Genomic DNA, 26,179 nt, shown 5'->3' with positions numbered 1-26,179 from the left:
TATTCCCTTCAAAAAATATATCATAAAATTTAAAGTATAGGGAATACTTGTGATACTATACATTTTTATATATTTGGAAACGTCGCAGTCAATTCTCAATATGGCCGCCTAAAAAGTGTGAAATTTTCAATTTTCAAAGTCGTTTTTTATTTAAACAAATGGAAATTCCGCAATTTTTTTTCTTTCTTTCTTTCTCCCCTTCCTTTTACCCTATCAGGGTGTCGGATTTGGGCTAGCTATTTTAATTTCCATTTACCCATCTCTTGTATTCTTTTCTGTTTCGTGCCATTATTTTCAATTCCTCGAGTGATTTTTGTTTAAGTTTTCCCGCCTCTACTACTTGCTGTATCCATTTTTTTCTTGGTCTGCCTCTTTTTCTTTTTCCGATGTTTTTTGCTTCATAAATTTTTCTTGTTATTCTATTGGATTGCATCCTCATCAGATGCCCATACCAGTTCATTTGTCTCTTTGCTATTTTGTTCATTATCGGTTCCTGGTTGGCCATTCTCCTAATAGTCTCGTGGCTTAATCTATCCCATTTTGTCTTTCCAACTATCCTTCTTAGATGTCTCATCTCCATTGCGTTTATCCTGCTCTTATGTTTTTCCAGAATTGTCCAGTTTTCACTTGCATAGAGCACAGTCGGTATCACTATTGTGTTATATATTTTTATTCTTGTTTCTCGTGCAAGTTCTCTTTTTCCCATTATTGGGGCTAACGCATAATATAACTTGTTTGATTTCTTTGCTCTATTTGTTATTTACCAGTCTATTTTTCTGTCATTATGTCGGCAATTTTTTTTGAAATAGCTTAAAATAATGTATATTTTCATGATTTGCAAAAATTTTTCCCGAAAGCGCGTGGCTAATAAACGTACCTGAACCCAAAAGTTGCACGAAAGCTGCACTCTTTACCTTTAAAACGCATACTAATTTTTCTCAACAGGAAACTTGAATCAAAAGATATTAAAAATAATTGAATTTTTACCGTCGAGCTGATACAAATTTTATTAATCATTGATTTTGAGTAGCTGACATTCAAAATCTCCGATCGCTTCAATCTTTTGTTTCTCAGAGAACGGTTTATTCTACACAAAAAATGCTTATAAACGTTTTTGTTCAAAATTACCTTAGCTACATTTTTTATTTTCAACATTTTTTTCTATGGCGTACAGATTCTTGGTAAATCGATTTTTTCCCGTTTTCCCCTGTCTACGTGGGTGGTTTTAGAGGAAAGTCCGGGAGTAAAAGTGATAAACTTTTTTGCATCTTTTTAAGCATCCTAAATTTGACATTTTCGCCAAATTCAGCTGGTTCGTATGACTTTTAGAGGTTCAGTGGCAGTTTCGTCTCTGACGACTGGAGTAATAAACGTAACCGAAAAAATCTACAATAAACATGAAATGACAACTTCCTGGTATTATGGACAATTAAAAAAGGTGCGAAAATGCCTTGGAAAACAAGAACAAAAAGGCTAACAGACAAATTTGCTAAAGATCTATGTTCAAAATTGAATAAATAAGTTAGAATACAACAAAAGAACTATTGCAGAGATACATTTTTAACAAATAATTGTTATAAAGTATCTGCAACTAACAAGATGGTTTATTTTGCACTTACAGATTATACCCTGTATATTAAACCACAATATTCTAAACGAAAAGTCTCTGCTTCTTGACGCGCTGTTTCTTTTTAGCATCTAGCAGTCAGCGTTATTATCCAATTGAAACTTTAATATGGTTCATCACAATTACGAACCTCCTAAAACATTCAAGTTACCATATTGTTATTTTGGAATTATAAAAGAGTTTGGTTGTTAAAAAAGTGTAAAACAGTGTTATTTATGAATTCTGCTTGTATAGAGATGCCACCAGGCTTATCCACCCTCAGGAGAGGTAGTATTCAGATCCAGAAAGCTGTGAAAGTTGTCAATGGTGAGATGTTACATAAATACTAATTTTTTCGTCCAATTAGAATTTAATATAATTAGATAAGTTAACGTGGTATATTAAAAGTTAAATGCTGGTTTTATTAGTTTCTGGTGATTTTTATATTAGGTAGTCATATCCGCATAAGTTTTCGTGTGTTTGCTGTTATATTTAGGAAAGTTTAGGTAAGTTTTTGGTTGCTGTTTGATGTAATTATTATTACCACTACATGACGCGTGTATTGCAAGATTCAAAGCAATGGTTCATTTGAATTTTGTATTTTTTCCATCAATCGGGAAATCAATAGTAGCCCAGTCTGGTTATACAAAAATCATCGATTTCACGGTAAAATTCTTCGCAGATATCTGAAGCTTTTAAGACATAGGTGGGGGTTACTAGATATCGAATAGATGAAAAGGTACTCGTATTTTTATATTATTTTATATTATTTATTTATTTTTACCTTACGTTTTTTTTAAACAATAACTTATGGTCACAATTTGATTTTTTGTCTATAAGTTTTTTTCCTTATATTTTAAATAAACAATATTTATATCATTGTTTTATATCAAGAATATCTTTATTTTCCCGTTTTTTCAATTAAAATTGATAAATAATTTACGGAGATATTTGCAAAAATCAGTTTTTTTTTGCACTAATTTATAAATTTTATTAATTTTTTTATTAACAAAATAAAATGTTATTAATGCATTTGAACATCGAGGAATACCGAGGAATTAAACTATCTTAGAAGTTAAATGCATAGGTATTGCGTTTTCATCGAAATTATTTACAAAATAAACGTTTGAAAAAGGGTATCTTTTTTACTTATAAACAATTGTAATAACTTCTATATTTTTCAAGCTACATACTTGTACGTACAACCATTGGAAAGCTGGTAAAAAACTCACATCTATGACCAACAGGAACAAAGTTAGCGACTATTTTTTTAAAAAATGATATCTTCATTGTTTATAAACATTAAGAAGTAAAATTTGCACAAATTTTGAATGAAAATCCAAACTTTATATTGAAACTTATATCTATAAAATTCATCAAATTTTTCGAAACTTACAGCCTTTCGAAACGAAGGTATTTTCGAAAGATCGACATAGGAAAGTGGAGGGGAAACTGTTTCAGCTCCACGCTCCAAAATTTCGTCAGTCTCAGTGTATTGGCTTTAGAAAGCAATATACTTACACTTCTTTGAGTAAAATATTTTGTGTATTTTGATCAAAAAAGATTTAACTAAACGTATTTAATTACGTTTTGATTGAAAATTGAAAGTAATATTTAAAACTATTGAATGAATAATTAATTATAATAAGTAATTATAAAAAAAAAACAATACGATACACTTTCTTTAAATGATTTAAGATACTTACAATTCAACATAAATATCGGTAAATATCTTTTAATTTAGAAACTCTGCCACTAACTGAAGGTGCAGCCAAACAGCATGTTCTTCGGGTTTACTATCAATTACAAATTTGGTTAGATAATAAGTTAGATGCTTGTGCCTATGGTTGAAGACAAAGTGCCACTGGTTTTGACCCAATTTATACTCTAGATAATTTAATTCCCGAAGAGACATTAAAGCACATTACATGCAAATGCACCACAGGTTGCATAACTACTAGATGTGGGTGCAGAAAACGTGGTTTGAATTGTACGAACTTGTGCATAAATTGTACTGAGGAAGAAGTAGAGGAGAAAATATGCTGCAACCTCGGTACAGTTACGTTTGACGACGACAGTGATTCTGAAAATGTATATTTAGAGACTGATTTAATAAGTGAAGACAAACAACCTGCAAAAAAAAGGTTCAGAGCTGACAATGAAGTCGAATGAATTAACCAAATTTTAATTTTTAAACCAATGTATGTAAAGAAAATAAAAAAAAGTAAAGTTCAATAAACATTGCAAAATTTAATAAGACAGGTAATGAAAAAATCGACTTATTTTATCAAAGCAGTAACGCAGATTATATTAATAGTGTATATCATATTTGTACGAAAAATATAATAAAAATCAATATTGTTAATTATAAAAATACAAACAATTATAATTAATATAAGGAATTTAATAATATAATGTGTAAAAAATTACCTGAAATTTAATTTATAAATAGATAAGTATTATTACATCGTTGATATAAAATGAAAAAAATATATGTTGATTTTCCGGGATTTTCCGAGATTTCCGGGGGGAGGGTGAAAATTATGTCATCATTATTAATACTGCTATAGTCTGTTCCAGCCATACGGTGAATTTCAAATGGACTCAATTTTTCCGAGGTTTCCCATATTTTCCGGCCAGTGAAAACTATGTAGTTATTCATATTTCGACGAGCTACCCCAGAATAAAAAAAGAGGCTTCCAGCTGCAATGGAAGCCGAGATAATGTAAATTTTTCCTACGTGTTTCAATTTGAAGTTCCGATGTCGAAAAAAAAAACGGAGCTGAAACAGTTATCCTCTCCACTTTCCTATTTCGATCTTTCGAAAGTACCTTCGTTTCGAAAGGTTGTAAGTTTTAAAAAATTTGATAAATTTTATAGATATAAGTTTCAATATAAAATTTAGATTTTCATTCAAAATTTGTGCAATTTACTTCTTAATGTTTATAAACAATGGAGATACGATTTTTTTTTAAATATAGTCGCTAACTTCGTTCCTATTGGTCATAGAAGGTTTTATTTTTAGTGTGAGTTTTTTTTACCAGCTATCCAATAGTTGTACGTACAAGTCTGCAGCTTGAAAAATATAAAAGTTATTACAATTGTTTATAAGTAAAAAATATACCCCTTTTTCAAACGTTTATTTTGTAAATAATTTCGATGAAAACGCAATATGCATTTAACTTCTGAGATAGTTTAAGTCTTAAAGAATCCTATGAAATTTGCTAAATGTGTCTAGCATCATTCATAGGGCAAGTTCAATAGTTTAAATAATTAGCCTCAGGAATAAATAAATTAAATACCTTTTAAACTATTTGACCGATCGGGGGAAATTACGCAAAAATTTAAAAGTCAGCAATTCCTCGATGTTCAAATGTATTTATAACATTTTATTTTGTTAATAAAAAAATTAATAAAATTTATAAACTAGTGCAAAAAAAACAGTTTTTTGCAAATATCTCCGTAAATTATTTATCAATTTTAATTGAAAAAACGGGAAAATAAAGATATTCTTAATATAAAAAAATGATATAAATATTGTTTATTTAAAATATAAGGGAAAAAACTTATAGACAAAAAATCAAATCAAAATAAAAAAAAAACGCAAGGTAAAAATACGAGTACCTTTTCATATATTCGTCATCTAGTAACCCCCACGCATGCCTTAAAAGCTTCAGATATCTGCGAAACATTTTTCGACCTTTTTTTAACCAGACTGGGCTATAGGGTCCATTGTTTATTTCTTGTTGATTTTTGGATTGCTAGGAGTAAACTGTTCAAGGCAATCATTGCTTTAATAATATTATTTAGACTTTCTTCGTCCGAAACAATCGTTAATAGAAGGTATATTGGCTGTTAAAGCTTTAACATATCACCAATAGTCCCTCAATATTTTTGTTGCAATTATAAATAAAACACGAAAATATATTTATTCTCGATAAATCTCAGCTAAAAAAACTAGTTTTTTGTATCGTCCGTTTTTCCTTTAAGATGCCTGCTAGAACAGGTTGTTTCTTTCAGTATCTAAACACTCTTTAATATATTACCGCCAATTCTCTTCTTCTCAATATAAAACTTATGATTTTTACGACCACAACTGACCATGAATGTTTTTCCTACCAACTGCTTAGCGAATTCATTAGAAAAAACAAGTTTTATGTCTACCAACAATTTTTTGGAATTCGTTAAAGAGTAATAAATCTTTAAGCTTTATTGCATTATTATTATGCTGTTTTTTCGTAAATGTATAGAAAAAGTGACTTATTATAACCCACCGTTTGAACATGTATATAGTTCGTTGAAGACGGTTGAAAATTGGCGGGTCGCTCTTTCTTATAAAATTTTTGATTGGAGTGGCATTAAAAGACTCCTTTTTCGGTTCTCGTGCCCGACAGTAGGTACGTCCCGGCCTCGGCTTAGTTATCGATTCTCATGCGGAACAATCCGGAAAAATTGTGTAAATTGCATAGCAGCTTGACTACTTCTCTCGCTAATTAAAAGCATAATTTTAATTCACTTCGTGAGTACACGCTCTCTACCTAAATTTTCGTTCGCAAATAGCTGGAAAATAAGAAGTTTTGACCTGACCTTCAACGACTATTGATTGTTTGCAGACCTAAAAAAAATTCTCCAGAGAAAGAAATTTAAATCAAACTAGAATATTATGCATAATTTTAGACCAAAAACCGATCTATCTTCAAACAAGGGATTAGAAGATTAGAGAAGCATTGTAATCCTTACATGATGCCAAAAGGAGCCTTCATTGATAAATATTATAGAATTTTTCCTAAATTTTTTTTATTGTCTTGTATAATGTCGAGGACTGCTATTTTTTATTCTTCTTCTTTAAGTTCCATCTTCTATCGAAGGTTGGAAATCATCATGGCTATGCGGACTCCGTTGATTGCCGCTCTGAAAAGTCCTGCACTACTGCATTCAAACCATTCCCTTAAGTTCTTAAGCCAGGATATTCTTCGTCTTCCCACATTTCGCTTTCCTCGGATTTTGCCTTGCATAATAAGTTGTAATAATGCGTATTTTTGCCCTCTCATCACATGTCCTAAGTACTCAAGTTTTGGTCTTTTGATTGTTAATATTATTTCCGCCTCATTTTCTATCCTTCTAGTTACTTGCACGTTTGACATTCTTTGAATCCATGATATTCGTAGGATTCTTCTGTAACACTAAAATTCAAAGGCGGCCAACTTATTTAGATGGACTTGTTTTAGTGTCCACGCTTCCAAGCCATAAAGAAGAGTAGAGAATACCTAACATCGAAGCATTCTCAGGCGTAGTTCTACCCTTATATCCCGAAAACAAAGAAACTTTTTAAGTTTATTTATTTTTTTATGAATAAATCTAAATATTTTCTCAGCTTAAATTCTTTATTTCTTGTTACATTTTTGCTCCCTTTTGTAATCAACATCTGATTATTATTATTTATATGTCATACTAGTTCCTGATGGTATTTTGAAGTGAATACTTCTCGCTCGGGATGACGTTTTGCACAGGCTCGAAATTCTGTTTAGCGTGACTCGAAAAGTCGAGACGCATGTACTAACCTTGAGGTATACCGTAATATATATAATATACATACATATACACTTTTTATAATTTTAAATAAAAATATTTAAAAATTTATAAATAAAATTAATTAAATTCTTATAAAATTATATAAAATTATACAAAATTAAATAAAATTAAACAAAATTAAATAAAGATAAATAAAATTAAACAAAATTAAATAAAATTAAATGAGATTAAGTAAAATGAGACAAAATTAAACAAAATTTAATAAAATGAAATAAAATTGGATAAAATTAAATAAAGTACAATAAAATTAAGTTAAATTAAGTAAAATTAAATAAAATTAAATGTAATTATATAAATTTTAATTAAATTAAGTAAAACTTAGTAAAATTAAGTAAAGTTAAGTCAAATTAAGTAAAATTATGTAAAATTAAGAAAAATCAAGTAAAATTAAGTAAAATTCAGAAAAATCAAGTAAAATTAAGTAAAATTAAGTAAAATTAAGTAAAATTAAGTAAAATTAAGTAAAATTAAGTAAAATTAAGTAAAATTAAGTAAAATTAAGTAAAATTAAGTAAAATTAAGTAAAATTAAGTAAAATTAAGTAAAATTAAGTAAAATTAAGTAAAATTAAGTAAAATTAAGTAAAATTAAGTAAAATTAAGTAAACTTAAGTAAAATTAAGTAAAATAAGGGAAAATTAAGTAAAATAAGGTAAAATGAAGTAAAATTAAGTAAAATTGAGTAAAATTACCTAAAAATTAAGTAAAATTACGTACAATTAAGTAAAATTAAGTAAAATTAAATAAAATTAAGTAAAAATAAGTAAAAATAAGTAAAATTAAGTAAAATTAAGTAAAATAAAGTAAAATTAAGTAAAATTAAGTAAAATTAGGTAAAATTAAGTAAAACTAATTAAAATTAAGTACATTTAAGTAAAATTAAGTAAAATTGATAAAATGAAATAAAATTATATAAATTTCAATATTATTATTATTAATTTAAATATACAAAACTATATTGTACATAAATATGTATTATTAAATGTATTTTCAAATACTTATTTATTATGTAAACTAATTAAAATAAATTAAAGCAGTTATTAGTAATAATAATAATAATGTTTCAGAACAAATTGGTAATAGACAAGTGCTCGCTGTCTTTGTTTTTACTGGCTTCGTGCTTTGTGGTGTCGTGGAACAAAGTGCATCTGTAGCTCTTAGAGCAAATAGTACTTCTAGTTACTCAGCAGCAGAATTTGCTGAATATGTAGAAAACACAAGCTACATCACACGGTACTGCCAACCGCCTTCTCAGAAAGACAAGAATGTGCACGTGGTGAGGTCCATACCGCACATTGAGGTAACTATTTTTTTTATTTTTTCATATCGTTTTGTTTCTTTACTACGAGAATGCATTACGGAGTAAAAATAACTGTTTTATTCTTTTTTTACACCAAAAAATTATACGTAATATACAATTTCCTGCAACAACTCAGAAAAGACTAATACGAATGGCATGCCAATTTTGGTATTTGTCTATTAATTTGTATTAAGTAGTGTGTAGTATTTTTTTAATCGAAAAACGTGAAAAGGTTCAGCTGTCCTTTTTCAACTTCATACCTTATTAGCTTACAGTTTTCAGATTCCAATGACACGCACAGACAGAACTGAATCGATCCTCAGGGAAGCATTCATGTGGGGCACACTCATGTCACCTCTTGCAGCAAGCAGAGTGGCTGCTAGAGTGGGAGCGGAAAGACTATTCGGTGCAGGGGTTTTGGGGGCAGGAGTACCAGCTATTATGGTACCTGCTTCTTGGCTAACTGGTTACCATGTTTTCATAAGATTAATTCAAGGTGTTTTTATGGTAAGTTTAAAAACTTTGTGATGCTAAATGATCTGCATATAATGAGCTTTAGGGTGCTACGTGGCCTGCTGCCCATATGTTAGCTGTGACTTGGATTAAACCAAAACATCTGAGTGGATTTGTGTCACTCTATACAGGTACTTACTGAAAATCTATTATCAAACCTTTTAACTATTTATAGTAACCATTTTAATACACTTCTTTCGAAAACTATAGTAAAAACGTCTCTCTAATGTAAAAACTTAATCTTTTGTAGCTGTAAATCTGGGTTACGCGATAGTGGGCATATTAGGGACTCTTCTTGTGAAGCAGATGGGAAGAGATTGGTTAAGCTATCTTATAGCTTCGACAACGTTTTTATGGTACTTTCTTTGGTGGAGGTTTGTGGAGGAGTCATTACAGCCAAATAGACCAAAAAGAGATGTATGTATAAAAATTAACAATAATTATTAAAGACAATTTAGAACATTTATAGACTAATATAGTTTTTTATTTGTTGTGTTCTTTCTTCTAGGAACACAAGAATTTACCTTGGAGGAGACTGTTGGCTTCAAAACCAGCTTGGTGTTGCGGTATAGCAGTAATTGGCAGCCAGTGGGCTGATGCCACTCTTATGCTAGGTGTTACTAAATATCTTAAACTTGTCTACGGGTTTTCCATTGGATACGTAAGTTATACATACAGTAATACATTTTTAAGCAGTATGGCTACAGCTGGATGCATAAAAAGCAAGAAAAGCAATGGTGCCTTGGCAACAGACAACTTTCATAGCGTCATAGCTGATTTTATTGTGATTCAATATCATAAGAAGATCAGCTATGACTTACGGGCCTAAATTATTGGTAGTAACACTAAAGCAAAAGTTTATGGTGACTGAGGTAGTAGTGCGCCTAGACATTCCCTAAAATAGTATTAATATTAATATGAGCTTCGTTAAAAAATGTAGAGAAACTTTATTGGTAAAAATTAAGTACATAGAAATAAAAGCAAGGATAATGGTTATAATAACATAAGGGTATACCATTTTTTTCCAATATTTTCTATTTTATATATCCATTATTGGTTTTTAATTTTTTATTGTTCCATCTATTCTTTCTAAGGAAGATGTTCTTCAATATATGCCACACATCGGTCACTTCGTGGCTGCAATTGGTTTTGGAATCGTCGTAGACCATGTTAGAGGATCAGGCTTGATCTCTACAACGACCGCCAGAAAATTCTTCGTCTATCTATGTAAGTTTCATATAAACTATATACCGGTTTATTCATAGTTTGTGTTGTAGCTCATTTTCCACCAGCTGCATTGATGTTCGTTCTGGGATACACTGGCTGTGATCCACTAGCACCTGCAGCATTGTATATAGCCGCGTTGGTAATGACTGGAGCTACTCCGGCTGGAGTTTATTCTAGTGCAGCAGATATTGCTCCGAATTTTGCAGGTAAGGTTAAGTTATCGAAATAAAACAATGCAGTTAAGAAATAATCCAAAATATATTTAGAATCATTTACATTATTCATAAAAAATGCTAGTAATACCATACAATTATCCCTATTAATATCGTAAACAATATTAAACCTATAAATGCACTTATCACAATCAGAGAACTAAGAGAGATAGAAGATTCTTTAAAGGACGCATCATCTGGCCCCGATGACATCCCAGCTTGTTTTCTGAAACACCTACCGGACAAAGCTGTAGAGATATTACTTATTAAGAATATATAATCGTATATGGACTAAACATGAATTTCCCAAATTATGGAAAACAGCTATAACTATTCCCATCTTAAAATCTAATAAGCTACCAAACAAAGCAGATTTTTATTGTCCTTATCCGTTATTATCTGACTTGTGTAATGTGTAAGCTTTAGAAAAAAATATAAATAAACGTTTATTGTGATGTCTGGAAGAAAATAATCAACTAATTAATGAACAATCTGGATTTCATCCCTTAAGATCGACTACCGACAATTTAGTAGATTTAGAATCACATATTAATAATGCCTTCTGTAACAACCAAAAATGTATTTCAATTTATTTTGATTTTCACAAGGCATTTAATATGACTTAACATTACAAAATAATTTCAACACTTCTATCAAGGAAATATACTTGGTTTTATTAAAAATTTTCTCCTAAATAACAATTTCGATAGTTCCCGAGGTACTTTAAAATGCCCTCTCGTCGCCGAGTCTACGCCGAACGCCTACCTGCTAAACCAGACCCTCCTCTGTCATCCGGCGATCCTTAAGCGGAATGGCCGCTGTAAGGCCGGTATCACTTCCGAAGCACTACCTTTATTCATTCATTCTCCATTCATACACATCCACACTCTATTGTTCCCTCCGAGGCTCCCTGTCTCGTTCCAGGTAGCGCGTAGAAGACACTCATCGCTCCTAGTTCGGCATTATTCCCAGATGGGCATTTCCTCCTTCCCCACAGTTTGACTCACGCATTCTAACTCATACAGTGTGACCCACTTTTCTAGCTTCACCTTTCAGCATCATTCACTCTTACCTTTAGCGTTGGTCCAGCTGTCTTTCTTCCTCTTCCTTTTTCTTGATCACTGCACGGATATAGCTGTGTATGTTAGTCCAACCTATTTTATTTTCAATCATTCTCTCAATCATTTCTCTCACTGTAACAAAATTCACACCTATCTCTCTCTTCATTCTGTTCCTTTCCACTATCCATCTGCTGCAATCTAATCAATCGATCAAGCTCTAACCTGGAAGGACCATATTAGACATATTTCAACAATATGTCAAAAAAGACTAAACCTTTTGAAATGTCTTTCTGATTCGCTTCAAGATCAATTATGGATCACAGAAAACTGCGTGCACATAAATATGCACGAAAAGCCTTAGAGGACGCAACTATTAAGTTCTATCCAAAGACTCCAGCGACAGATCTCAAATCGTATCTTCCAAGCAAAATAGTTATGGAATAGCAGATAGCACAAAAAACAGGCAAAATTACTTGAGAGAAAACCAACATTACAATCATGGTCTGAGAGTTTCACCAATAGTTTTTCTCAGATAATAAGTTAGTTATAGTCGCCTTACGCATGGGTATCTGATCACAATAAATCCCCAATCGGAGTGTTATGTTTGAGGGACCCCTCTAACAATTAAACACCTTCTAATGGAGTGCCTGTTACACAGTGTGGAAAGAGATGAATTCGAAATCCCAGAGAATTGTCTCCGGTGCGGTTCATCGTTTATGTACTTGCTTGGTAAGGCAAAGCGCGTGCGTTGTTTACTCACGAGGCGGCGACTGTCACAGTATTCTTAAGCCAAGGGCACGGAGTGACCTCTCGTTACGTTGTGCCGTTCGTCGGTTTCGTAGTTCCGATAAGGCTTGCCTTTCGGATACCCGGCTAGCGTTCGTGTGCTTTGTTTCGAGCGTCAACTTACCTAAAGCCAGCTCGGCGAGGACAGAAACCTCGCGTAGAGCAAAAGGACAAAAGCTGGCTTGCTCCGGATGTTCAGTGCGCATATAGACTGCGAAAGCAGGGACTATCGATCCTTTTGACTTGAAGAGTTTTCAGCAAGAGGTGTCAGAAAAGTTACCACAGGGATAACTGGCTTGTGCCGGCCAAGCGTTCATAGCGACGTCGCCTTTTGATCCTTCTATGTCGGCTCTTCCTATCATTGCAAAGCAGAATTCTCCAAACCTTGGATTGTTCACCCATAGACAGTGAACGTGAGCTTGGTTAAGACCGTCGTGAGACAGGTTAGTTTTACCCTACTAATGACTCATCGTTGAGATAGTAATCGTGCTCAGTACGAGAGGAACCGCAGGTTCGGACATTTGGTTGACGCACTCACTCAAGCGGGTAATGGTGCGAAGCTACCATTCATGGGATTATATCTTAACGCCTCTAAGGCCGTATCCTTTCTAGTCAAAGGTGGCAACGATATCTCTTGGAGTTCCGAGAGTCGAAAGGCTCAAAACAATGTGAATAGGCATTGTCGCACGAGCCCTTATTTTCGTTGAGATTATCGGCTTACGGTGGGATCGATCCTTACCAGTAGACCAGATCTTTAAACGGACAAACATGGGTATTATAATCTTTTCGATTTTGAAACTTGGAATTGTCTGTAGACGACTTACGTACCTGGCAGAGTGTTGTACCTGGTAGAGCAGTTTTCACGCTGTGATCTACTGAGACTCAGCCCTCAGCTTGGGGATTCGTCTTGTCGGTTAGACGAGACTCTTAATATTAAATAAGTGCACTAGATTCGTGCGGTACCAAAGGTATTATTCAATATTTAAAAGCAATAAACTATTTATACAAAATGTGATTGTTGTATTATTCTATGACTATTAATACTTTTTTTTTTTCGCTAATAGCCATACCAGCTGATGTGAGTTAGTAAATAAAAAAATACTATACAATAGAAGAACTGATTATAGCATAGTAACCTTTTGAGACTTTTAATAGTAATTTTATCAACACCAACACCTTTAAGATTTTTCAATACTTTTCAATTTTAGACTACACTTAGTTCGTGTTTCTCTAGAAAAGCTTTACTTTATTGCTCTGATCTATAATTTTGAATACATTTTTTTTTTAGTTCTGTATCTTGATTTTCCATATTTGGATCTAGAAATTTAGTAAAATACAAACGCAAATACCCAAATTGCTCCTAGAAACATTTTTTATTTTTGAAAACCTTTTTTTGAAGATTTTTAATAATCCAAATAATCCGTGCTTCATATTTTAAAGGAACTGTATTTGGGCTTTGCCAAACTGTCGGAGCTGCAGGTCTACTAGCTGCAAACTACGTAGTTTTTGAAGGACTTCATGGATCGGTGAGTATACTCTCTAATTTCAAAACTCTTATACAATATCTGTATAAATTTGTCGACAACTACTTGACTGTCAAGTAAAGTTTTCTACAGCTTTGTGGTCTTAATTTCTAAAAGCATGCATTTTTTACTTCTAGTTTGCAGGTTGGTGGCGACTGATCTTCGGTACTTCATCGGTAGTCCTTTTGTTCACAGGAGGCTACTTTATGATGATGGGCAGTGGTTCTATTCAAGACTGGAACGCCCCAGGAAATGTCCAACCAGAACCCGAACCAGAAGAACCTTCAAGACTTGAATCTGTACTAGAATAAAAGTAATAAACTTATTTTGATGTTAATATTTTATATCACTGTTGTTTTATTATACACTTTTATGATTTAGAGATTTAGAGGGCTTGTTTTCGTTAGTTGACATTTTTTGTAAGCATTTCAGTAGATGTGCATTCCAAGATTTTAGAATATTTGTTTGTTTAGGCCAGAAGAATTATTTCTTTCAAGTTATCATTAAAAGACATTGTAATTTTATTGTTTTCTACTAACAAAATTGACTTAAGATTATTGTGTTTATGTGCAGAATGAATTATAGGTTTTTAAAGTGTTTTTATCTCCAAAAATAATTAGTTGTGCTCCAACACACGTTTTATGTAGAGTCTCCTTGTTTGTCCGGTATAATCACAGCATCTACAGCTTAATTTGTAAGAATTGTACGCAATTAAATAAAATAATTTCCTTGCTTCTGGGAAACAATACTAGAATAGAATTGTATCAAAAATATTCTTCCTTGTGTGTTTTTCTTACGTAATGAAATGGAAATGTAACTCTGAATATTTATAAGATTGTTACATATATAGTAATGATTGTTATCTGCTCATTATAGTTATTTAATGCGGTGGACCAGATATAATTTACTTCTAAATAAATAATGTCAAGCGTTTTTTAGGAAAAGTTGGGAAATTTTATAGGAATTGTGATGGTGTTTGGTTAATTTTAGAATGTATAGACCAGTTAAATTCGGTTTTGTAAAACTTGGGTGGATCAACGCAATTTTAAAGTTTAAGTAATTACTATTTAAATGGGAATAAGCCACAATTAAAGGTTAAAGTATGTTTATTGACGTTTCAATTTACACTTCGGGAATCGTTCTCAAAATACAAACATTAGTAAATTAAACAAATTTTGTTTTTTTGTTACTTAGTGAAAAATTCTTCTAATAATTAGCAATATTGGCAATATCATTTTAAAGTCGTCTACTTTAAAATGTATGTCTGAATTGTCAATATAAATGAGTCAGATAAAATTAAATTATTAGAAGAATTTTTTTCACCAAGTAACAAAAAAAAAAAAATTTGTTTAATTTACTAATGTTTGTATTTTGAGAACGATTTCCGAAGTGGAAATTGAAACGTCAATAAAATTACTCTAACCTTTAATTGTGGCTTATTCCCATTTAAATAGTAATTACTTTAACATGCCACAAGAAAATAGCTTCAGAACAATTTTAAAGTTTAATTCATATGATTTTTATTCTTTAACGTATAAGACAAAAGTTTTGAAATAAAATGTGACAATTTAGTCAACACAATAACAAAATTTTGTTAGTAATAAATAGAGACTGCAGTATATTGGAATCAAAGGTCAAAAGATCAATAAAACAAGCAAAAAATGAAGTCAAAAAATCTACAATGAAGGCGAAATTTCAGAGGATTGGCTTGAGTCGCTCATTATAGCATTATTAGAGAAGATTAAACACACGAGCCCACAAAATGCGGCAAATTTATACTTATTAATAAGGCCGCAAGATTCCGAAACAGATTTTGACGTGGACACCACAAGGAAGAAGAAAAAGAGAAAGGCCGAGAAGAAGCTGGAGAGAGGGAATTAAAAAAGAACTAGAGGAAAGAGAAATTCCTCCATATTAAATAGAGAAGAATGGCGGTTAGGAGTCGGAATGCGTCGGAGAACGCTGTGAACCGATAGTAGTAGTAGTAGTTATAAGGCCGCACACCAAAGATGCATACAGCATACATACAGCAAAAGTTTCGGACACATTTAATTATCATCTATTATTAAGTATTATATTAGTATTTAAATCTGTAGACACACACCTACGAAACATTTGCGTCGTGACACATTTGAATCAGGGTGTAGATAGACGCACCGCATATTTGCATGATAGAACAAGTTTTATCTTTGCTGTGCAACCGCATCTAGTTTTGTCACAGTATATTGCTTAAAAAGAATCTTTTTAAGCAATATACTGTGGTTTTGTCGACATATAAATAGGTGTTTACAAAAATGAAAGACTATTTTAAGTTTTGTATATCTTTTATTCAAGAAATAGAAAGACACCCTTCACTAAATATTATCATCGGCTTCCAGATTATGATAATAGAAGAAAGACAGAAATAATATGGGGAAGAATAGGAAAAATGTTTAATGAATCAGGTTATAGACTACAACCCCATGTGACATTTTTAAGGGGTCTTAACTCAAATTAACAAGTTTTAATTTGAAAGAATTAATTGAATTAAATTAATTAATTGACAATTTTCAAATTGATACAAAATAAACAAATATATAAAAACCGTTTTTCTTTTTAAATTTAAAACAAAAATATGCGTCCTTTATCTTCATTTCCACGCCAATATTCGTCATCAGCCTCAATGAGAATAAAAAGCCAACGATCCATGGTAAACTGACTTTGGAAGAAATATATTGTGTTTGGTCAATCCAACCATATGGTTGCGAGATATGAACTCTAAAGGCAACAACGTTAAATACATTAGAAGTTTGAAATCTGATGTTAACGCCGGATTTTAAGAATATCGTGGGTTTCGCACACTTTTAACGAGAGTGTTCGGAGAATGATGGACACTGAACGTCAGCTGCTTAACCTTTCAGCAATAATGTGACATGATGGTACACAAAAGCAAATCTAGAAAATTGTCGATTCTTTAAATATATAATTAAAATACACAAAAAAAAACATTTCCACACAAATCTCTTATAACTTGTATTTAAACTCATGCTTTGAAAATAAAAGTTAACAGATATATATTTTTCACATTTTGAGTAAGTACTATAAAACCGAAAACCCCAAATTAAACAAATACAAAACAACTATTTCTAAGAAATTAAACAAAGACTAAATAAAAAACATGTTTGAGATGAGCAAAATAGATACATGAATGAATGGAAATAATTTAATTTTCGCTGCTGTCTTCGGAAATACTATCCTGTAAGCAGTCGGAGCAAATGCATTTTGCGTATTCTAAGCATACAAATTTTTAGCATTTTGACAGATATATCTGGTTGGCCTATTTTTTGTCTACTATAGTAAAAACAACGACCTCGACGATTAGATTGTGGATTTGGGACTGGAACAATTTCTTCTCCAATACGGCAAATTTCTTTTATTCTTGACCTAATTGATATAGGAATACGTTTATACAAAAATCGTCGTTGCAGATGATCGTTTACTAGTTCCATACCAAGAGCTTCTATAAAATATCTTCTAGGCATTTTATCTATCTCATTAGATTTATATTTGTTTATTACAAATGAATTGATACCAGCTACAATAATTGCAGAATAAAAAATGACCATAGGCCATCAGCGAGTGGCTCGAGCGCAATTGTAGGCGGCACACATTTCATAAATTAGATCTACTCCTCCTTTGGATTGATTATAGTCAATGATTTCTGGCATGCCCGTTAATTCGTTTAGCAAATCGTCGTGGTACATCATTGAGTTTTGTTTTTGGTTTTCGTACTTGTTTTTTCTGGTCTATTAGGATCAGTAAATTGAAGTGAAAGCTCTATTTTGTTTTTTTTTTCATAGTACCTATCATGTCAAAAAATTGTCCATTGTTACATTTCTGTGAGAACCAGATATAGGACTGCAGAGGCGAGGAACGAGGGAAATATTGCTCGTATCACCTTTTTGTTGGCCAGGTGGCTGTTGTCCAACGTACATATCTAGATTTGCGGTATAAAGAAACTTAGCGTCTACTAATGCGTAGATTTTTATCCTGTATTTATTAGGTTTATTAGTCATGCCGTAAAGCCACACTTTACTGATAATGAAAAATATTTAGGTAAATTTGAATTAAATGAATCGAAGAATTATCTCACAGCTGCCAATTTGTCATATTTTTGCCTCTCTAATCGTGTTCGTTTATCATCAAAATGAATGTGTGAGCAAAAACTTGAACCCTGTAAGGGAACCGTGTCAATCTAAAAAGCCTGGCGATGAGCCGTTTGTCCTAAAGAGATCTTCTGCATTTGTGGTTATTTTTGGTTACCCCAGCTATGTATAAAAGACCTAATAGTGCCCTAGTTTCTAAAATATGTCTTTTTGCAGATTTATTACTGAGATTGTAAGAACACAAATCAATAACGAACTTAGTGTTGTCTATGGTAATGGTTTGCAAAATCTCTTCAGTAAAAAAGCAACTCCAAACCTTTGATGCGCTTTTTATATGCCATGCTTCCCTATATATTCCAGAAAATTTTACCTTTATTAAATTGGCACTGCGAGTTCGTATGTTTCTTCCATTTAGTTGTTCCATCATTACCAATGAAATGAGACACTCTTTTTGGAACATTCAAGACTTCGGAGATTGGCTCCTTAATTTCTTCTTCCATGTCGGTGTCGTGGTCCTGTATATCTTAGGCGTAAAAAGCTATCTGGGCTACGAAATATTAGACAATGGTGAAATATAATGGCTAAAGAACTATTCCACACAGCAGCTGATAAAGAAACATTCCAAGAATTTAGAAACATAATTATGATTATAGCCAACTTTTTGTCACAGACATTGAATTTAAGGAAAAAGTTAAGACGTGATTGATGTTTTTTTATGAATTTTTTTAGTTAAAACGTATGCTTAATTACTTAGACGTGCTTTTGTAGCATATTTTTTAAAAAAATTGTGGTTCCTCGTCAATGTGTTGTACGGAGTACTTCATTATGTAGTTGGTAATATTAAACAGTAAAAAGACAATAATGAACCGGTATAACACAACGAAATTATGTCTTTGTAATCAAAGTAATGAACGAAAAATGCTTCTCTGTTCAACTAAACAAAGTACTAAATGAAAACTAAGATATTAATCTATAATTTAAAATATGTCTACTAATAAAGTGAATACTGAGTGTACAGCAATTTAAGAATTGGTTAATATCTCGTGCGAACTGGGACATATTGTTCCTTCGTTCTCTAAGTGACTTAATATTTTGTAACAATGCTATTCAAATTCCAGAAATCTCAAAACTGAATTGCTGAATTGTATCTCTAGGCCGATGTGGTGCATTGTTATTGTTTTGTTAATTCGTTTAAAGAATAAATGAAAGTCTGGCCTAAAAAGGTCGTTTACACTAATTTAACTAGGTGTTTTACATAATTTAATTGAATCACACTGTTGCAAATAGCACAAACATCTGAAGAAATAACAAATATATACTATTTTTAAAATATACATTATTACGATCACAAATTTTTATTATTATATATTCTTTTTTTATTGGGAATAACCCGCATCAACCATAGAAGGTTATTAGCGGTGGTACAATATAGACTATAATATATTATAATGATTAATATAAAATATAAACTATAAAGTTTTTAAAAAATTGTAATTTAGAATTTTTCTTGAAGTATCACTTATATTTGATTATACAATTTCGTTTTCTTTAAAAACCTAATGATTTTGTCACAATCCGCATTGTCTAAAACGCACTTTATATCACTTGGTAGTCCAGTAGCTTGTCTTTCTATTTGATATAATAACAGTCTATAATAATGTGGCCTACAGTTATATTGGTGTAGCATATTCTAGGAGGTTCCTTCCTTAGTAGGTGTTCGTGCGTCAGTTTGGTATGTCCTATTCGGATACCATGTAGTACAACCTGGTCCCTTCGCTTTACTAAATTTGGTGTTTTCGCTGATAGATCTGGGTTTGCTTGCCGCAATTTATTATTTGGTACGAGTGGCCATCTTCCTAACCATAAGTTTTTTGTGTACTCAATGATGCATTTTTTCATATCTGAGTGAGGAATTTGGTTAGTTCTATCATCGGATCTCTTCATTTTACAAGCTTCTTTGGCCACTTGATCAGCTATCTCATTTCCTGGTAACTTCACATGAGATGGTATCCACACAATATGTAGTTGTTTATGATAATTTTGTAGAGTCACAAGGTCTTTTTTAACCTGATCTAAAATCGGATGATTCGGATATATTTTCTGAATTCCCTGGATTGCACTTAAGGAATCTGTGAATATTACTGTCATATCTTTAGGTCGATTAAGAGTTTGTTGTACTGCCTTGGATATCGCAAAACGTTAAGCAGAATATATTGAGTAGTCTTTAGGTAGTGGAAACTTGAGCACAGCATCCTCTGTGACAATGGCGGATTCTACTGTTTCCAATTCGGGTGTTTTTGATGCATCGGTATAAACTAGTTGACAGGATGAATATTTATTTTTAATATTGTAGAAGTATTGGAGGAAAAGAGATGAAGGGGTATTGTCCTTAATATGAGTTGACAGATCTGTGTTACAATATGGAATTTGTATAGTCCAAGGGGGAGCATAATCAATATTGGTATGCATAATACCCGGAAATGTGAAGTTTCTAATTCTTTTGCTAAATTATGGTCGAAGATTAATTATAATAAGAATGGTAATGTGTGGAGAAAGCATAGGGGTAGGCCGGGTTGTTTTGATTAGTTTAAAGCTTACTCGCGTATTGTAATATAAGACGTAATCTTTTAATAGAAAGTCAAGATTCATTTGCTTCGACATAAATACTTTCAACTGGACTGGTTCTGTAGACTATTTATTATTATATTTTGTTGAATAGGTTACATTCACACTTTGGTCCCATCTGTGTGCCGATTTTAACTCCAGTTAGTTCTTTTTCGCACGTATAAAAGTCTCAAAGCATAATATATAGCCATAGCAAAAAGACGGTTTAGAGAAAGCTGTGAAATTAACACTCAATTGTCGGATTTTGGCAATTGAGCTATTCATAAAATTTTAATGACATAATTTTACATTGTAAATATAAAGTTTATTTGTAAACCTATATTTATCAAAAAAATTTAAGACAATTTTTAATTCTTAAAATAATATCCAACATAGCAAAAAGCAGAAATTATCGAATATTACTTCCACAAATATACATATCGATGGCAGTTTACTGCACAATATTCTGAATTAGTGTTTGACTAATATTGTGCATAGTGTGCGAATTCTATACAGTTTTTCAGAGATATTCGAATAATTGGTCGAAAATCCTCAACTATCCTTTTGCCGCACCTTGTGGGAATATTCAGAGCCTTTTTGTCTTTAATATATATTCCTAGAAAGTGGAGAGAGGTATGTGTGGTCATCGTACCAAAACCAGATAGGCTGGACTACATCCTACCAAAAGCTTCTGACCTGTTAACCCAACATTCTCGAAAACGATGGACAGGCTATGCGAGAGGTACATAAGGGATAAAGTTCTGGTCCATAACCCAGTTCACCCAAATCAGCATGCATATAATTCGAGAAGATCTACCGATTCTGCACTGCATCAAGTAGTGGAAAAAATTGAAAGATCGCTGTATAATAAAGAATCCACCCTAGGTATATTCATAGACATTAAAGGAGTTTTTGATAAAACCACATTCCCACCCAACAGCTCAATGTCAGGAATGTTCCCCTGGCTGTAAGCGAATGGATACTCAGTATGCTCTCCAATAGAGCAAATACGTATAAATGTAGACGTTTCTGTTAGGGGCATGGTTACGAAGGGATGTCCACAGACAGGGGTGCTATCACCACTCTTCTGAAACATAGTTCTAGATACCCTGGTTGACCAACTCAGTAGCAACGGGCTCTACATAATAGCATATGCCGACAGTATTGCTGTCCTGCAAAGCGGTAAGTTTGAGAACACACTGTGTGAGAGATTACAAGTTGCTCTTCGACTAATAGAAACATGGTGCAAGGAACACTTCCTTTCTATAAATCCTAAGAAGACAGAGATGGCCTCCCCAAGGATTCTAAACTACAGTCAACTTTTCTGACGAGGTGAAGTACCTTGGTATTACCCTTGACAGGAAGTTAATATGGAACTCACACTTATGCATAAAGCTCAAAGAGCATATATTGCTTAGGAGCAATGTAGACGAACGGTCGGACGCACCTGGGGCCTTTTACCCAGGGTGATCGCCTGGGTCTACACTGCTGTCATTAGGCCTATGCTAACTTACGGAGCTATTGCTTGGATACCAAAAGTACTACAGGCAACAGCGATTAACAAACTAAACCATATTCAGCGGATGGCTTGCATAAATATAATAGGTGCCATGAAAACAACACCAACTGCTACAATGGAGTTTGTCATTGGCATCACGCCTCTAGATATATATGTCAAAGAGATGGCGCTGGTGACAATGATGCGACTGCGCTCAGCTAGTGAAAACCTTGATATAGAAATGGGACAATTGACTTAACTGTGACTCAATTAAACCAAAGTTTGTCTTTGGCAAATGCTACAAAATCGAAACAAGACAGTATAGGGGGACAAACGTGGCAAATGCGTTTTACATGTAAGCCAATGGCTCCAAAATAGAAAAAAGGTCAGGATGCGGATATACTCCAGACAACTGAACCTAAGAATAAAGTGGGGTATGGGCAAAAATGCCAGTGTAGTTCAGACAGAACTAGCTCGTATCTCCATAGCTGAAAAAGAGATAACCCGAAAAAGTATAGCCGGAAAAACTATAATAATCTGCACAGATAGCAGACAAGCGCTACTAACCTTGAGTAGACCACGTGTCACATCATGGTTAGTAATGGAGTGTCACGAGTCACTAACTCAAGCTTCGGATGGTAATACCATCATCCTAAGGTGGGTTCAAGAATACAATAGGAACAAAGGCAACCGCATTGCTGACCAATTGCCTAAGAAGGCGGCAGGCCTAAGACTCTTAGGACCTGGGGATCTTTATGGTTGGTCAACTACAACAATCGCGGAAATTGTCAAATGTCACTCCTATACGCAAACCGTGAAAAGATAAGAAAAAGGTCAAGAATGCAGACTTGCCAGGGGAAATACTAAGTAACCTTGAAAAGTCAGCATCAAAGAAGTACTTGAGAATGACCAGGAAAACCTACGCTTGACAGTTGGTCTTTTAACAGGTTATTGTCAACTAAGCAAACACCTCCACACACTGGGGCTAGTAGACACACCTCTATGGAGGAAGTGTGAACGAGAAGACGAAACTGTAGAGTATGTCCTATGTGAATGTCCGGAGTTATCGTTGATACGAGAGTACGCGTTCGGAGAGTCCTGGCCCACACCTGCCCACGTAAGGAAAATGTCCCCTGGTGACTTTTCCATCTTCCTAGAAATGGCAGGATGGACAATGAGCTAAGGAAGACAGCTCCCTAGGAGGATCACAATGGGTCAATTGTGGCCTAAGTGCTATGGAACTTTACTAGCCGTCTCTACTATACAGATACAGAACCTCAACTAGATTATCATCTAAATGTGCATTTGAAAATATTGAGGCTATTAAACGTTAAAATCCAGAAATATTTAGTTCAGTATAGCCCTACAAACAAACTACTTATATAATACATGCAAACTTATTGTAATAAAGTTCTTAATTATTTTGGCTGCTCTCGAGAGACCAACAGGGAACGACACACAAATAAGTCTCGCAAAGAGCACATTGAAGCCAGGTTATCTGGTAATTGCATATGTAGGCAGTTCTAGTATATAATGGCTTACGGAAGAATATAGAACTAGGTTAGACCTAGCGCTTATGCTAAGCCGATGAGGGATTAGTAACCGCGAACGTGTGGATCTTTTCTACAGATGAAAAGTACTTTAAGGAGATCAAAAGGCTGGAAATACGTCCATACTTTGTAATGAGTGCGATATAAAATATATATCCTTGATTAATAAAGCTGTTTAAGAATAGTTTAATAAACTAAAATAGTTGTTTATCAAATTGTATAGAACAATTAGAAACTAGAGCACAAACTGTGTAACATGCGTGTCGGTTATAAAAAAAACATTCGTTGCAGCAAAGCACAACCTTGCAAGTTCAGCATTTTGATGTCAACAATAGTCGTCCTAGTAACGATTCGATTCGTCACACATTAATATGATATAAAAGTAGAAGTTGGGGTAAATTTAATTAGATTATTAGATTGATTATCAGTTTATTAGTCAATCGGTAATTGTCATTCAAGATTTAAGCAAAAGTAATTAGAATCGTCAAATAAGTAATGTCATCTAATAAAATTATTCAGTGTAAATAGTAGTGAATAAATAACTAGAAACAATTTAATATGTATTTACCAATCCTCTCCTGAAATCAATATGTAGTTGAGTGAGAAAAATCGCCACTCCATTTACGCATTATTATGGAGGCGATATATTTATTCATATTATCCCTTCCTTTTTTATTATATGGAGACAAATAAGTTCCGTAACAAAGATGATAAACAAAGTAAGAAGGTTAGTGCAGGAACAAGGCCGGAACATCAGGATTATAGGTTATAGCGTACACAACTAAGCCAGACAGAGAAAAAGGATCAATACATCGGAAGTGTAAAGCTCTAAAAGGGACCTCCCTTAAGTAACTAATACCAGACTACCTGGAATTAACCCAGCTAAAGGTAAGAAGACTGCAAGTCTGTCAAACAAGGGCCACATCGAAGTGGAAATGGTGTAGTCTGCTCAAAAGGATCAAATCAAAAAGGGATTGAAAGGGGAAAGGTCTCAAGTGAAGTAGATTAATAGTCTTCATGGAGGTAGTAGGTGATAACACGAAGATCCTACAGCTCAACCTTCAACACACTAAAACTGTATCGGTAGTGATGTGGAAAAGGTTTAACAAAGAAAGCTTACTTCAGGAACCTTGGCTTCATAATGGAAAGATTGCAGACCTGACGCCCAAACAAGATTAAGTACTATACAATTTCTTTGGGACCAAAGCCTGTGTTTGGATAGTATATGGAAACGTGGTAAACTATATGCTTATCCCGGTGCTTTTCATCCCAAAGGAAGATAGTAAAAGGCAGCTAGTCTGCTTACTTTATCGGATATGAAACATCTGCCCCAGCAGTAGTAAAAGGCATCATTGTCTACAGCCACAGGGAGAATCTTTAACTAATACAACGTTGTGTGTATTAATTAAGCTGTGTAGGAAGCACAAAGATTAACAATATAGGTGAGCCTTTATTACAATTCGTCTTAAGCACAGGGTTATCATAGGCAAATCCATTTCATCTAGCAAATCATACTTTGGTGGTATCTTTGGTTCACGAATGCGAGAGTAACTGACGGAAAAAGCTACGAAGCCACACTCCAAAGGTCTCTTAATGGAAGGATAGGTACCACTAGAGATGTAGAGAGTCTCGAAGTGGTGATGGAAATGGTAAGTAAAACTATGACAACGGCTTACTACGAAAGCTATCCAGCGACATCAAGAAAATAAATGAACAATACACATTTCTTGAAATGAAAACTTAATAAAGCTTAGGGCAAAAATAATAAAGTTATTAAATAGTGCCAAATCTAACCATAAAGGGGGTTTTCATAAAGAAAAGATATAGTACAATAAAGAAATAAGTAAACCCAAAAGAAACTCGTGTAGACTCAAAAGAAATACGACGTAGAACAAAAACAACAGACGCTATCGAAAAAATAGCGTCCCTAAAATGGAATTGGACAGGACACGTCGCCAGATTATCAGACAACAGATGGATAAAACGTATTGTCGAGTGGTGACCAATCCAAGAAGCACTACAAAGCAGAGGACGCCAACTAACCAGATGAATTGACGACCTGAAGCATGTTAGCAGTAACTGGATGCAAGCCGCACAAAACAGAGACCGATGGAAAAAGCTGAGGAAGATCTATGTCCAGCAGTGGACACATACAGGTTGATGATGAAGAATATTCATAGTATATATTAGTCGTAGATATTTTACTCCTAGTTATCATGATCCCTTCCAAATGGTTTGTTTAACTTTCGTTAAAACAAAAATGCAAAAAGTTATAGACATTTGAGCAATTTAAAACCTGATCAGTAAATAACAAAAAGCTGAATTAAAAAAAAACAAACAAAACGCGTGAAATAATCTAAAAATGCCTTAAAATCAATCAATTATAAAAGCTTACGTACTTTAAAAAAAGTTAAACAAACGGCTGAAACGGTAAATTGTATTTACTACATTTATCAACATCGTGTACCAACATAAACTACTTTATCCTAATTATAATAGCCTCTTTGTACTCCTAAGTCTCTGGGAGTTCAAACCATGTGCAATATGCTAAATTTTCAAGGAC

The 26,179-nt window shown here is 33.1% G+C and overlaps 2 protein-coding genes across 2 annotated transcripts; one reads left to right on the top strand and one right to left on the bottom strand.

The window, feature by feature from the left end:
- The first annotated feature begins 1,703 nt into the window (after window positions 1–1,703).
- Window positions 1,704–14,163, top strand: LOC140438088 (sialin-like). The gene is made up of 10 exons (XM_072527805.1): window positions 1,704–1,933; window positions 8,265–8,497; window positions 8,780–9,004; window positions 9,057–9,141; window positions 9,261–9,427; window positions 9,519–9,671; window positions 10,105–10,237; window positions 10,288–10,443; window positions 13,737–13,822; window positions 13,957–14,163. The coding sequence occupies exons 1-10, from the start codon at window positions 1,843–1,845 to the stop codon at window positions 14,128–14,130; spliced, it is 1,503 nt and encodes a 500-aa protein (XP_072383906.1). The 5' UTR covers window positions 1,704–1,842; the 3' UTR covers window positions 14,131–14,163.
- A 5,430-nt stretch (window positions 14,164–19,593) lies between these two features.
- Window positions 19,594–20,112, bottom strand: LOC140434339 (uncharacterized). The gene has a single exon (XM_072522545.1). It carries the CDS (start codon window positions 20,110–20,112, stop codon window positions 19,594–19,596), a length of 519 nt encoding a protein of 172 aa, XP_072378646.1.
- Window positions 20,113–26,179: the final 6,067 nt, after the last annotated feature.

This window comes from Diabrotica undecimpunctata, chromosome 1, assembly GCF_040954645.1.
Source record: "Diabrotica undecimpunctata isolate CICGRU chromosome 1, icDiaUnde3, whole genome shotgun sequence".
NCBI lineage: Eukaryota > Metazoa > Arthropoda > Insecta > Coleoptera > Chrysomelidae > Diabrotica > Diabrotica undecimpunctata.
This window is presented reverse-complemented; position numbering and strand designations above follow the sequence as displayed.